The 15,742-nt window shown below is 42.0% G+C and overlaps 1 protein-coding gene across 4 annotated transcripts in view; it reads right to left on the bottom strand.

Annotated features, from left to right (window-relative positions):
• Positions 1-1,586: 1,586 nt before the first annotated feature.
• The window catches only part of orc4 (origin recognition complex, subunit 4), a 109,504-nt gene continuing 95,348 nt past the window's right edge, over positions 1,587-15,742 (bottom strand). For 3 of the 4 annotated variants that reach the window (XM_070875348.1, XM_070875349.1, XM_070875350.1), the window contains 6 exons: positions 14,554-14,727; positions 9,141-9,227; positions 8,084-8,192; positions 6,986-7,081; positions 5,132-5,199; positions 1,588-2,213 (listed from right to left, as the gene is read on the bottom strand). In XM_070875348.1, coding sequence (XP_070731449.1) covers positions 2,031-2,213; positions 5,132-5,199; positions 6,986-7,081; positions 8,084-8,192; positions 9,141-9,227; positions 14,554-14,727 — 717 coding nt within the window. In that variant the 3' untranslated portion in view covers positions 1,588-2,030. Of the gene's footprint in view, positions 2,214-5,131; positions 5,200-6,985; positions 7,082-8,083; positions 8,193-9,140; positions 9,228-14,553; positions 14,728-15,742 lie in introns of all 4 variants that reach the window. The other variant, XM_070875351.1, reaches the window with a different exon arrangement.

The raw sequence follows: 15,742 nt of genomic DNA, 5'->3' as shown, positions 1-15,742 counted from the left end.
ATCAATGTACCTCACCAGTTCATGTTTGATGCAGACACTGGTTGCCTAAAATGGCATGTGTTCCACCCCATGGCAGTAATGTTCCTTGCTGAGCACAAAATAAAGGGTTACAGATAAATATTAATTCTAATCCATTACCATGGCATTGAACCATAAAAAAATCCTCGAAGGTGGTCAAATGATCTAAGGATAAGGGGTAAGCCATTTAGGACTGAGATGAGGAGAAACTTCTTCACCCAGAGAGTGGTGAACCTGTGGAATTCTCTGCCATAGAAAGTTGTTGAGGCCAATTCACTAAATATATTCAAAAAGGAGTTAGATATAAGTCCTTACTACTAGGGGGAACAAGGGGTATGGCGAGAAAGCAGGAATGGGGTACTGAGGTTGCATGTTCAGCCATGAACTCATTGAATGGTAGTGCAGGCTCGAAGGGCCGAATGGCCTACTCCTGCACCTATTTTCTATGTTTCTATGATCTATTACTATCCACCACTGCAATTTAAACAATTACCTTAGTTCTGGGTACATATGGCATAGTATAGGCAAATGTTGGGCATGTCTGTTTTATAAGAGAAAGAGCAAGAGGGAGGTGTCCAGGAAAGGAAACCGGGCAATTTTCCTCCCTTGTTTGAATCCCTGTCCTGTTCTCCAGAGAAAGCTACTGCGGGTAGTAATTGAGAATTCCATCAAAACCATTCTGCCTTCCCTTTTGGAAAGAGCAGCACATGGCTTATAACAAGGTTAGGGGGAAGGGGGAATTACAATGGTAAAGCAATGCAAAACAAAGGCCACCCATGTGCATCAGTGTGTAGATAGAGAGCATCTGTCTCTATACAAAGTGATTAGATATTTGGCTTTCCCTGCCCTTTCACCAGGTATCTTTGTTAGCCATCTACCATCTGCTCTTCATTCAGCTGGGTAACAGCTCAGCATTGTGCACAACCAGTCTTATTTCTAATTACATTTAGCTTAATATTCTTACATTTTTATATGATCTGTAGAGATGTGTAATTCAATGTAGGGCTACCATAAGTTAGTATGAAGTGGTTCTTTGCAAGCCACTCATGACTCACCCCAATTCTGACTAACCTTTGTTATCGAGCTATGCCTCAGTACATTCACTTTAATTCTCTTCATTAAATCTCTGCACAGCTTTCCCTTTCTTTCTTTACTCCAGCCCCCTCTCCCTTTCATTCTACCATTGGTGGCACAGCCTTCAGTCTCACTCTCTGGCACATACCTCACACCTTCAAAATCCTATCTCCCATTGTTGATGCAAACTAGCAAAAGAGAATTAAACAATTAAAAATTATTAATCTAATTTGTGTTGAAGATTAAACTTGATTTTATGAGTCAACCCTGATATTACAAATGTTTGGAATGAATCTGGAATCAAGGCTTCTCAAAACCTCCCTGATCAATCACCACTAAAATAGTGATCAGCCAAACTGGAGCAGCACTAATCCAAAAAGTAACAGTTACCGTCACATTATTGTACCTTAATTGAAAAATTAATCATCACAGGGCTGTTATTGCCAGTTTAAAATTTGACATGGGAAGTTACCAGCTTTTTCACATTCTCCAAATTATCTTAATGCATAAATGTCAGTACGGTGAGCAATGAAGACAAAATAATTAAAGTTACCACTAATAATAGACAATTATTTGCAAAATCAGTAATAACCCGGGCCCGGTCTTCATGAGAAAAGTGCTGGGCAAAATCCATTCCCATTTATTTAAAAATGCACAAATCATTAAATACATCATTGTGACACTCATGTAATGTCAGTGGTAAAAATAGATGGTTCTCCCTCCTGAAACAATTTTCAAAATAGAATTAGTTTCTATTAAAGGGAAAATATTACTTTGTACATAGATTGCAAACCTGGATTTTTTGACTTTCTTGCATTCCAGCAACAATTTTCAACTTTAATTAAAAAAAAAACACGTTTTTAATTAAAGATGCAGAAAAATATTTTTCTGAAATAGAAATTCCTTCCGTTGATTTACAAGTTCCAATTTCAAGTGGTTTATTCCAGAGACGATGATGCCCAAAGCCAGACATCTGTTGGGCATTGTGGATACTTTTGCAGTGCATCCATTATCTGACTGCTATCCAGCAGTAGTTTCACCAGCTGGTATTCTTTCTGTGTTCGGACAGACGCTCCCTCCATTGGTTTAATCAATTCCAATTGATGCAGGTGTTCAAATGCCTAAGAGAACAAAGGGAAAACAAATAAGTTGGCCATCTACAAACAAGTATTTAAGAGTTAGGGAGCACGGAAAGTAATTAAAGTGGAACGTGAAGCAGGCTGACAATGAATGAAGGGTAATGGGAGGGACAAAATCTCTGTTCAAATCAAGAGGCAGGAATTTTACCAAAAATATCTGCTGACCAGCACTTCGATGTACAACTCAGACACTACAATTGTCACTAGTTTAGAATTTTCCCTCATTTCAGTTTTAATTAAGAAGTTGAAAAGAAATTCGATTCGTCATTGTCCTATTGAAAGATGTGGAAGGAGGAAGATTGGTGACTCAGCCGCTGCATTGAGAAGTGTAGAGTATATTAATTAACTTCCATAAGATTGTACCATACGGCATACATCTTTTGAAAATACAGTCCCCACCGCATATTGCGGACAACTTCATGCAATTGCGATTTGTCCGCTATATGCGGCGGATAGGAAATCCATCAATCTCCCTAGTACAAAACAAAACTGGCTGTTGGGTTTTGCACGTTCGGGTCTGTTAGTATCAATGGCCATGTCATTCATATCACCGAGCAAAATACAATCTGGAAATAGAACACATTTAAAACATCCGTTATATAACTTTGTTTTTCGCTTAAGGTTTATTTTGAAGTGATTTTTAAACAGAGTCTGTTGTACTTCTGCTGTTCAAAATTGCAGTTTATGCCTTTTGATCATAAAGTTATCAAACTGCTACATTTCAAAGTGTAACTGCTCAATTGGTTATAGAACAAGGCCAGGAATTCACCTTAAATTCGACCATAACACTGAGTACTGAGATTATGTTTATTTGGGAAAGTGAAATCCTGGTTATAGACCGGTGAACGGTACAGATATGTGCTTATTGGTAAAATGTATCTGAATTTATTTCACCAACAAATTATCTGAATTCAGTGAACATCTGATTTAAGCTGGTTGAAGTCTCCAGTTGTTCGCACTGTTAATAATTACAGGAGGCAGTCAAAAAGTGGCGACTTCAGGCAGCTTCAATCAGCTGTTCCTGAGGCATTAAAAACAGATAACATGAGTGGACAGCACTTTCAGTAGAATTTTTTTTTTTTAAATATCAAATGGATTACCTCTTGCTAAAACATTTTGCATTATAGTTGGACTCTGCTCCTCAGGTGAATAGTTAACAGCACTTAATCGCACTATATCGAGGTGCGAAAAACATTAAAATTGTACTAAATAGCCAGCACTTTAATGTTACAAGCAGCGTCTTTATAATTGACTTTAGTGGAAATGGTCCCATTTAGGCAGCTGCCCGGGATAGTGTGGAGGATGTAAGTGGTGGGGACCTTGTAGTTTAGTGCGCAGTATCGAGCTCCACACTACAGGAAGTATATTGAAGTTTTAAAGAGAGAGAGTACAAGACAGATTTACTAGGATGCTGCCTAGCAGGAGAAAAATATATATAATATTTGAAAAACTAGGTCTTTTCATTTAAAACAACAAAGGTTATGTACATGATATTACAGAATTGTTTAAAATTGTTAAATTAAGAGTCTGATACAAGATTAAAAGTATGTTAGAACGGAGGGCAAGAGAAACTCCTTTTGACAGTTGTGCATTTCATTTTCAGAGTTGGGAGTTGAGGCAGAAACTGTCAACATTCAAGATTAAATTAGGTGAATGAAGGAAAAGTTGTTCAAGGGATATGGGAACAGGGTGGGTAAACACAATCAGAACTATTTGCCTGAGTGGAGGGTAAAGGCTGACAGACTGGTTGGCCCAAGTGCCTGTTTCCGTGTTGCAACCTATGTATTTCCAGGAGTAAAACTCTGGTTTAAATGGATAGAAATACAGATAGCAGGTATTCCCTTTAATATGCATGAGATTATCACCATCTGAGTACAGTTAATAGATCAGTTTGTCTGAAACCTTGTTAATATAATCTGGATCTTAGATACAGATAGTTTCCTGCTAATTTGGTCGTGAATCTTGTATTCTATACTCATTTTTTGTATATTGTATGCAACAATAATTAAATGAAATATTGTGTAGTTCATCTTTAAAAGCAAACTGAACGAGTTTGCATCAGGGCAGTAGTACTTCCTGGTATTGGCAAGATAAAGTACTCTTGTCTGTTCCCCATACGTTGATTAGGTATAATCATATGATTCAAATCGATACACGGATATTGAAAGTGGTAGCCGAGAGCAGAAATTTTAATAAGAAATTTTACTACGATGGGTAAGTGACACATTATATACTTTACTTGCTCGATTTCATTTATATTGTACGTACACTATTTTCCAAACTTTTGTTTCATACTTTTACTTAAAATGGTAAATTATTTTTAGTCTGTTAAATTTCATCCAGGATTAGTATCTGCCACACTAAAGTGAAGTGTGGTGGTAGTGTAAAATTACATTTAATCCAGATTATTGCAAGTAGGCCAATTGTTAATCCTCAAGTCGAACAACTCTGGAAGGACAGATAACTATATATGGAATTAGTGCTTAACTGTTGAAAGTGAAAACTATTCTATTAAGATATAATTGGAGAGTAGATAAATACTGGATTTATTACTTCTGGCTGGAGGGTCGATCATTGCCGAGTAAAATAATCCGCTGAGTACGCACTGCAAATATCTGCAGGCAAGTCAGCCAGGGTTCTTAGTCTTGGTTACAATCCAGTAACACTTACTAGAAATTAGTTTTACTGGACATCAGATTAGGACTGAATTTGGCTGGGTTGTCACTGACCCACACAAAATCATACACACAGTCTATGAAACTCCACCAGTGCATGAGTTTTCACCTTCAGTAGAGGTGAGGTGATTGGCATGGGTGGGGAAGAAAAGTAGAATGGGAAAAGTGAAAAAAAATAAATCCATGAATAAGGTCACTAAATTTGATGTTTGCAAGTTTCCTTACCTTCAAGACTACTGGTTTCTCAAAGTTATGCATAGAATGATTCCTCCTCTGAATGAACTTCTGGAATTCTGTAATGCAACAAGTACTAAATGTCTGGTGGATTTGCCAATGTTATTAATATAACTATTTTGAGAGATGTATAAGCAAGCAGCCAGACAACTATCCAAGTATTAACACATCATTCTTCATGACTGGTTCCTGTGCATCTTACCACCCTTCATCTTCCTCAGTTCTAGATTATAAATCATTGTATAACCTTTCAGCAATGGCATTTAATAAATGAAAAGCCTCCAAATTATACACTGCTGTTTGGTTGAAGGTTAAGATTCCACGTAGATTGGTAAAAAGATTATGGGATTTGTCAACTAGAGCGACCTCTCTCAAAATAGCTGTCCAAGGAACATAGGGCCGAAATTGGTTGTCTGCCCATTTCTCGGCAGTATGCCGTTTCATATCGCTGGGACGGAGTGTGCGCAATTTTCATCAGTTTTTTCTCGGTGGTATGCTGAGCGGACTGCAGCTGGTGAAGAGTCCTTTTCACTCGGGAGTCCTTTTCACGCGCATGCTGCTGCGAAGCTCCGCCCCCCGAGAGACAGAGGCCAGAATTGAGAGACTGCTGGCCTGAGAGCGATGTGCAGGTATGTGGGTGGGGAAGATCGCTATTTGGGGGGGGGGGGGGGGAAATCACAACAGATTGCTGGGTGGGGGGGGGGGTAGGAGGAATCACAACAGATTGCTGGGGGGGGGTGACAGAAAAAAAATTCACAGGTGAAGATGCATACCGCCGACTGAAGATCAACTTAAAACCTCCTTTTCCAGGGCGGTCTGTAGGATCGACGATAAGTCATCAATTTGGCAATTTTGAACGGTATGCACACTGCCCAGCTGTATGTCGCTGATGAATTTTCCACCTGGTGGTATGTTGGTATTTTTCGATCAATTTCACGATTTTGGGTGGTATGTCCACCAATTTCGGGCCCATGGTATTCCCAGCTGAATTTTCTCATCTCTATGGAATTCTAATTGTGCAGTGGGAATTGCAAAAAGTGATTTTGCAATGAGAGACGCCAGGAAGATTAGCCAGGTTACCTGGAAGATGCCGATGCAGAAGGAAAACAAGCTATGTTGTATAATACTAGCTTCCTCTGCAGCTTCCAATTGTTACATCAATTTTCTTTCGGCACGTTTGAAACATGTTTTTTGTCTGCCATGTGGATGACATACACAGAAACCAAATCACTTTGCTCAAGAGTCTCCAAAACAAACTGCTGATGAATCCAGGAGCACAGTTTTCATTTACTTGATGTGAAAGTACATAAAGGCTCCCTGTAGGGGCATACTTGCACACCAAAGCAAGAGTCAAATTAGCAGTACTGCCAGAGCTTAACCAGCTAAAACATTTTTATAGAGCATTAACAATCTTCCTATCTCATCCAGCTAGAACTACCATACCAGTTAGGGCATTGGGCTTACTGGATGTCTAGAGCAGAGAGAGAAAAATTGCAGCCTCTAGCAACGGGTCTACCCAAGAATCTGCTACATTCATTTGGTTTGTAATTATTAAGCATTTTTAAAAGTTTTACTTTCTCCTCTCCCTCTAATTATACTGCATGGAAATGTAACTTGAATTGTACATATATTAGAAATTTAAAGCTTGATCACAAAATACAGACCTCTCTTGACAACACTATAATCTTACATTTGTAATGAAATGCTCTTAATCGGACAAGATAATTTGTATTTTGTATTTCTGTAAGGAGTAGAAAGGACTCTGGCTACCAGATGTCCTTCAAAGCATTTTACAATTTAGATTTAGGAACCAAGATAACTTTTTTTTAATTAAAAAAACCTCACCATTGTAAACCATTTCAAAGTTAAAAGGCTCTCCTTCATAAATGGAATTTAAGTGCTTCATCGCAATAATCAGGCAAAATTCCAACACAGACAGACCTACAAAGAAAACAGGGCCGGATATTAAAATTAAAATTCACAACAAAGTCCATTTCAACTGAAAACATTTTCTTTTATCAAAATCAAAAGGTGATGGGCACTGGTTCACTGAGGCATATATCCACAGAGGGCATGTAGTGGTTTGCCCACACACTGCCTCAGCTGGAGGAAGGATGAGAGCTTGTGTGTAAAATGAGAAGGGAACAAACAAGGAAGAGCAAAACCGTATAATTCTCTGAAATCTTTAATTGACAGTTAATTGTGAAATACACCAAAGGCTATAATTTACCTGTTCAGAGTTTCCCTGCAGTGACCACACATTTTTGAACTAAATGACCAGCAATGTTGAGGAAGCAATTAGAAAACAAAAAAAAGGAAAGTGGTCAAACTAAAGCTACCCCCCTTTCTCCCCCCACCGACCACACACATTTTTAATGTGGTGGTGAAATCCAAGAGGATTCAGGTACATTGCCCCTAAAAGAGAAACCCCCAAAAAGTTATACTCAATATTTTAGCATAGTTTTTTTGTTCCTTCCCTCACCACCACCTTAAGGACAATTAGAGATGGACATTTTATGATAAATTAGCAAAAGAAACAGGTAGTGTCAGTATTAAAATTCTGGGCTTCATAAATCAAAGATCACAGGCACACCTACTGGAGGTTGGCCCAGAGGTCAACATTATCAACATGTTCTCCAACTATTGACAGCTTAATCTAAAAATGTGATTTTTTAAAATCTTCTTGAAGACAAATTATAAAAGCTAAACCAGACCCCATTTGTGAAACCACAATCTCTTTGCAAATTGGAAGAGGCATCCAGCTAGAACATTCACTATGTTGCATCCAATTCCCATCTTTCCTTTCTGCCAACACAACAAACAGACCCAAGCAAGTCAGCTCATGCAACATTTATATTGTATTTTCAATGGCTGCAATGTACAGCATCATTATCCTTGCACATCTCCATTATCTAGACTAAATGACAGTGTCGTTCTTCCTACCATGTAGTATGTTTGCTTTAGAATCCATCATATACAGTCTGCTGGCTGCCAGAAGGTCTGTTGATTGGATATTTGGGTTGGAGACAGCCACACGACTAAGTGTGAACATCTGAAAATAAATAAAAAGTAAAATGATAACTAAACTGGTTATCATTTGTAGTTCAAACAGAATCTGATTATACCAGTCACAGTTACATGACAAATATTTCCATGGAGTCACAGAAATTATGGTAAAAGGCTTTTTGTGCAGCTCGTGATATTTCACATTTGCGTGTCATTCTATTCACCATTACTTTTGTTGAACAGTAACTCAATTTGAATAATATGAGGGGTCTGAAGGGTTACTGGAATGTGACAAAATGCAGAGTTCAGTTGAATATAATTTGAATCATTAACTTTCAGAACAAATTAGTTGGCATAAGTGTGAAGTAGCAAGGTCAAGGGGATGGGACAACCCAGGAACCAGCTTGCCAGAGAACGAGCTTGCAACCTAGCTCTGCTGCAGAGGGACTGGATGTTGACCAAGATACAACCGATAGAAGATGGTTGGCTATGCAGTACCAACTTCCAAGTGCTCTAGACTGCCAGCCAGTGAGTTTACGCACATTGTCGAAATGCATGGAGGAGTTCAGCTCCAACCTGTATGGGTTTTTTGAGCAGGGCATGGGAACAATGCAGTCAACTATGGAGTATATGGTCTTAGAAGTTCAATTATCTGCTTAAATCAAAGCAATAATAGAGGCTTGGCTTTCATTTTAGTGCTCCTCAGTATCTGTGCTCGGTTTCCTGCTAAAAGTCATGACCAAGTGGTCAGGGAGTACTTGTGCCCAGTAACTAACCTCATGGTCTGCATGGAAAGGAGGGGGGAGGGGGGAGGGGGTGTTGAGGATTAGTGCAGGATACATGCAGCATGACTATTGCCAGGAAACTGGACAGCTGCATGATGCACCATCTCTGGTCAAAAAACAGCCATGTTCAAGGGGTCCCTTATTACAGAAAATTAGTAAATTGCTAGGTTAAATTATTTTAAAATATGACTGAGTTAATGAGCTCTTACCAATAGCATTTGCAGAGAGCGGAAATCCTTACTGGAATTGAAGTGCTTCTGTAAAATATCCTCCACAGTCTTATCTTTGCACAGAGACTGGTAGGGCAACAATATTTCAGTGGGTGTTAAATAGCCGCAAATAGTTCAGGCAAGTTGCAAAACAGACAAAGGAACAATATGATGTGACTTACTTAGGAAGACCTCAGATTGCCACTTCTGATATACAGGGCGCAATGTCAGAAAGTGAGAGATTATTTAAAAATAAGCTTACTGAGCTGAGAGGATCATATGACGACTGACACAAAAACAGTTTTACATGATATACCTGCAAATATTTGAGAAGCTGAAGACTGGTATTGTTGACATTGCTACATTTTCGGTTTGATTTTTTGGAGGTCTTATGATTTTCGATAATCATAACCATTACATGATGTCTGCTGAAGTTCATTAACAATCAGCTCTATTACTCACTGAAAAGGATAAAGCAAGTGTAAACCCCTGCAATAAATGGAACCCCTGTTATAAAGGAAAGGACTTTTTATACTTGGCAGTGGGGAGAAAGAGATACAAGAGAGTATCTTTGGGGTCGATGTGGCTCCAAAATAAACAAACCTGTCGATGGCATTGGAACACACATTGGTGCACACTTGAGAGTCCTCAAACCTTAGACCTTGCCAACTTATACTTAATTTTTTAAATTTATTCATTCATTCATGGGATCTGGGCGTCGCTGGCAAGGCCAGCCTTCATTGCCCATCCTTAATTGCCCTGGAGAAGGTGGTGTTGAGCCGCTCCTGTCCTTGTGGTGAAGGTACTCCCACAGTGTTAATAGGGATGGAATTATAGGATTTTGATCCAGCAATGATGAACGAACGGCGATATATTTCCAAGCCAGGACTTGGAGGGGAACTTGCAGGTGGTGGTGTTCTCATGCGCTTGTTGCCCTAGTCTTTCTACATGGTAGAGGTCGTGAGTTTGGGAAGAAGCAGCCTTGGCAAGTTGCTGCAGTGCATCTTGTAGATGGTACACACTGCAACCATGGCGTGGTGGAGGGAATGAATGTTTAAGGTGGATGGGGTGCCAATCAAACGGGCAGCTTTGTCCTGGATGGTGTCATGTTTCTTGCGTTGTTGGAGCTGCATTCATCCAGGCAAGTGAAGAGTATTCCATCACATTCTTGACTTGTGCCTTGGAGATAGTGGAAAGGTTTTGGGGAATCAGACGGCATGCCACTCGCCCAAGAATACCCAGCCTCTGACCTGCTGTTATACTCGGAACTCCTTCACGGCAAACGAGCCAAAGGTGGGCAGCAGAAACGCTACAAGGACACCCTCAAAGCCTCCCTGATAAAGTGCGACATCCCCACTGATACCTGGGAGTCCCTGGCCCAAGACCGCCCTAAGTGGAGGAAGTACATCCGAGAGGGCGCTGAGCACCTCGAGACTCAACGCTGAGAGCATGCAGAAATCAAGCATAGGCAGCGGAAAGAGCTTATGGCAAACCAGTCCCACCCACCCCTTCCCTCAATGACTATCTGTCCCACTATGAGGCGCTGTGGCTCTCATATAGGACTGTTCAGCCACCAAAGAACTCACCTCAGGAGTGGAAGCAAGTCTTCCTCGATTCCGAGGGACTGCCTATGATGATGAATATGGCTGGTCCAGTTAAGTTTCTGGTCAATGGTGAGTCCCAGGGAGATTTAATGATGGCAATGCCATTGAATGCCAAGGAGAAGGGGCAAGACTCTTATTAGAAATGGTCATTGCCTAGCACTCATGATGCAAATGTTATTTGCCAATTATCAGCCCAAGCCTGTTTTTCAGGACTTGCTGCATATGGTCATGGCCTGCTTCATTATTTGAGGAATTGTGAATGGAACTGAACACTGCAATCCTAAGCAAACATTCCCACTTCTGACTTTATGATGGAGGGATTGTCATTGATGAAGCAGCTGACGATGGTTGGGCCCAAGACACTGCCCTGAGGAACTCTTGCAGCAATGTCCTGGGACTGAGATGATTGGCCTCCAACAATCTTACATTGTGCTAGGTATGACTCCAGCCAGTGAAATTTTCCTCTGATCCCCATTGACTTCAACTTTATCAGGGTTCCTTGATGCCACGCTCAGTCAAATGCTGTCATGATGTCAAGGACAGTCACTCTCACCTTACCTCTGGAATTCAATTCTTTTCTCCATGTTTGGACTAAGGCTATAATGAGGCATAAAAAGCCCAGGACCTAAAGAACAGGTGGTGGATGGAGAAAGCACAGGAGATACAACAACTGCCCGATAGCCACGATATGCAAGGATTCTTCGCTGCAGTTAAGGCCACCTATGGTCCAAACTCCCAAGGCCCCACCCCACTCCTGGCCAAGAATGGGGAAACACTAACCAAAGACACAGAGGCTGTCAGGGCCCAATGGAAGGAGCACTTTGAAGATCTCCTCAATCAAGACTCTGCCTTTGACTCGACTCCATCCCACGGCATGCGACCCGCCACCAACTCAGTGAAACTCCAATGTTGCACGAGGTAGGCAAAGCCATAAAACAGCTTAAGAACAAGAAGGCTACGGGTGCGGATGGAATCCCTGCTGAGGCGCTAAAATATGGCGGAGAGTCGCTGTTGGCGCGGATATATGACCTCATCTCTCATCTGGAGGGAGGAGAGCATGCCGGGAGATCTGAGACACGCAGTGATTGTGACCATTTTTTTTAAAAAGGGGACAAGTCTGACTGCAGCAACTACAGGGGAATCTCCCTGCTATCAGCCACTGGGAAAGTTGTCGCTCGAGTTCTCCTCAATCATCTTCTCCCTGTGGCCGAGGAGCTCCTCCCGGAATCACAATGCGGATTTCGTCCCCTACGGGGCGCAACAGACATGATCTTTGCAGCACGACAGTTGCAGGAAAAATGCAGGGAGCAGCACCAGCCCTTATACACGGCCTTTTTCGATCTTACAAAGGCCTTTGACACGGTCAACAGTGAGGGTCTATGGAGCCTCCTCCTCCATTTCGGATGCCCCCAAAAGTTTGTCAACATCCTTCGCCTGCTTCACGATGACATGCAGGCCGTGATCCTTACCAACGGATCCATTACAGACCCAATCCACGTCCGAACCGGGGTCAAACAGGGATGAGTCGTCGCTCCAACCCTCTTCTCAATCTTCCTCGCTGCCATGCTTCACCTCACAATCAACAAGCTCCCTACTGGAGTGAAACTAAACTACAGAACCAGTGGGAAGCTGTTTAACCTACGCCGCCTCCAGGCCCAACCTCTGTTGTTGAGCTGCAGTATGCAGACGACACCTGCGCCTATGCACATTCAGAGGCTGAACTCCAGGATATAGTCAATGTATTCACTGAGGCATATGGAAGCATGGGCCTTACGCTTAACATCCATAAGACAAAGATCCTCCACCAGCCTATCATCGCCGCATAGCACTGCCCTCCAATCATTAAGATCCACGGCGTGGCCCTGGGCAATGTGGACCATTTCCCATATCTCGGGAGCCTCTTATCAACAAAAACAGACATTGATGCGGAGATTCAGCATCGCCTCCAGTGCACCAGCTCAGCCTTCGGCCATCTGAGGAAAAGTGTTTGAAGACCAGGCCTTCAAATCTACCACCAAACTCATGGTCTATAGGACTGTAGTAATACCCGCCCTCCTGTATGGATCTGAGGCATGAACTATGTATAGAAGGCACCTCAAGTCGCTGGAGATGTCACCAACGACATCTCTGCAAGATCCTGCAAATTCCCTGGGAGGACAGACGGACCAACATCAGTGTCCTCGACCAGGCTAACATCCCCAGTGTTGAAGCACTGACCACACTCGATCAGCTTCGCTCAGCAGGTCAAATAGTACACATGCCAGATACGAGACTCCCTAAGCAAATGCTTTATGCGGAGCTACTTCATGGTAAACGAGCCAAAGGAGGACAGCGGAAACGTTATAAGGACACTCAAAACCTCCCTGGTAAAGTGCGACATCACCACTGACATCTGCGAGACCCTGGCCGCAGACCGCCCAAGGTGGAGAAAGTCCATCCGGGAGGGCAAAGAGCATGAAGAGGCCAGGCGCAGGCAGCGGAAGGAGCGCGCGGCAAACCAGCCCCACCGACCCCTTCCCTCGACTAATGTCTGTCCCACCTGTAACAGGGTCTGTGGCTCTCATATCAGACTGCTCAGCCATCAAAGAACTCGCTTTGGGAGTGGAAGCAAGTCCTCCTCAATTCCTAGGGACTGCCTATGATGATGAATGAGGTCTGGAGCAGAGTGGTCCTGGCAGAACCCAAACTCAGCATTGTTGAGCAGGTTATTGATGAGTAAATGCCGCTTGAGTTGAGCAGGTTATTGATGAGTAAATGCCGCTTGATAGCACTGTCCACTACACTTTCCATCACTTTACTGATGGAGAGTAGACCAATGGGACGGTAATTGCCTGTATTGGATTTGTCCCGTTTTTGTGGGCAGGACATACTTGGGCAATTTTCCACTTTGTCAGGTAGATGCCAGTGTTGTAGCTGTACTGGAACAGGCTAGGAGGTGCAGCTTGTTCTGGAGCACAAGTCTTCAGAGCTACAGCCAGGCTGTTGTTGGGGCCCCATAGCCTTTGCTGTAGCCAGTGCAGTCAGCCAAGTCTTGATATCATGTGGAGTGAATTGAATTGGCTGAAGACTGGCTTCTGTGATGGCAAGGACCTCAGGAAGAGGCCAAGCTGGATCATCCACTCAGCACTTCTGGCTGAAGATGGTTTTGAAAGGTTCAGCCTGGTCTTTTGCACTTGTGGGCTGGGCTGGGCCATCATTAGAAATGCAACTTTTAAACAAAATCTAACTAGGGGACAGTTCGATGTACTCCATTTGTGAGCAAATGAAACATTAACTGTTGAACCGAGTCAACAAGACCATGATTATGGATGAGGTAGGCCATGTGGGCAATCTTAAATTCATCCATCCAGAGATGATCCCCCATTTTAGCATCCAGCTAATCAATGCCGATTTATCATCTTTACCTTTATTACAACAGGGAGATCCTGCACCCCAAATGTTGAAGAATTACATTGTGGACTACATTGAAATGCTGCATAACTAGTAATAACATTTAGCTCATTTGCATGTTTTTCTTAAATAAAAAGCAGCTAGAATGTTCATTACATTACAATAATACATTATGTTTACATCAGCCCTCCAAAACATACAAAAATGGATTTCAAATGTTTTGGTCAATTTAATCTTTCAGATATACCAGAATTCCCATCATTAAAGGTTATATTCCCTGGTACTTCAGATACTGACATTACCGATGTACTTCTAGTATTCATAAAGAATCTATTCATAATGTTTTTACTAAAGGGCTAGCTGGAGGCTCATATCTACTGTAGTTGGTAAATGAGTGGCCCTGTAATAAAAACAGCTACCTGGATATTTTGATTCCATTCTTGTGCGAATCTCCCGTCAGGAAACTCTGTTGGTAAACTAAGTTGTTGCTGGAATATGTCTACATACTGTTTGAAGCCAAATGCATTCAGCAAATGAATCTGCCTGTGGGAAAATCTGGACTTCACCCTCTTTTCTAGCAGTTCCAAGACATCCTAAAGTTTCAACAGAAATGGTGTCAAGTGAACAAACATCAGCTGCATTACTACATTTCTTCAAAAGTAGTTAGAGACTTTGGGCTAGAATTTCCCCAAAGCCCGCTCGTGCCGAATTGCCATCCAAAAAACCGCTACGGCTGGGAAGATAATCACTGGCAAAAAAGTTCTAATTTTTTTTTAAAATCCGCCCAGCGAAAAATACGGGCCTTGCGCAATCTGGGCAGAAAAGTGCAATTGCAGCTAGACTTGGCGGTGCCTAAATAAAATGGAAGAAAAATTTTAAAAATCTATAAAAATTTACAGAGAGGCTGGGCCCAATGCCAAAAAAATAATTTTTCAAAAAACCTAATAAATCCCCAAGATATTTTTAAATTAAATCACCCCAACAGATTTTGAAAATAATTATTAAAAAAGCCAATCATTTACCTTTTTCTTGCATATCTACTTACCAACCGCCCAGCTCCGCTAATCCTCGTGGGCACTTTTAAAAAAAAAAAACTTATCTACGGGTCCCCGCTCAGCCAAAGATCGTGCCAGGGCGATCTGTGGACGTTGCACGCCGGCGATCCTCACCCCGGCGGTACCTCAACCGCCGGCATGCCTCAGGTAGGAAATTTTTTGCTGACCCGGTGCTTGCCTAAAATGGCCAATACCACAGAGAAACCAGGCAGAGAGGGTGCAAATTCCAGCCTTTTATATTTTGCTTAGTAAATTAACTCTCACCTGGGTGTGTGTATGTATATATTTTTTTGTATATTCGTTCATGGAATGTGGGCGTTACCAGCAAGGCCAGCATCCCCAATTGCCCTTGAGAAGGTGGTGGTGAGCCGCCTTATATGACTGCTCGGCCATTTCAGAGGGCAGTTAAGAGTCAACCACGAGTCTGGAGTCACATAGGCCACACCAGGTGGGGATGCCAGATTTCCTTTCCTATAAAAGGACATTAGTGAACCTGATGGATTTTTACAACAATCCAGTAGTTTCATGATCACCACAACAGATACTAGATTTT

The sequence above is a fragment of the Pristiophorus japonicus genome, chromosome 3, assembly GCF_044704955.1.
Source record: "Pristiophorus japonicus isolate sPriJap1 chromosome 3, sPriJap1.hap1, whole genome shotgun sequence".
NCBI lineage: Eukaryota > Metazoa > Chordata > Chondrichthyes > Pristiophoridae > Pristiophorus > Pristiophorus japonicus.
Note: the sequence above shows the minus strand (reverse complement) of the source record. Positions and strands in the feature narration are given on the sequence as shown.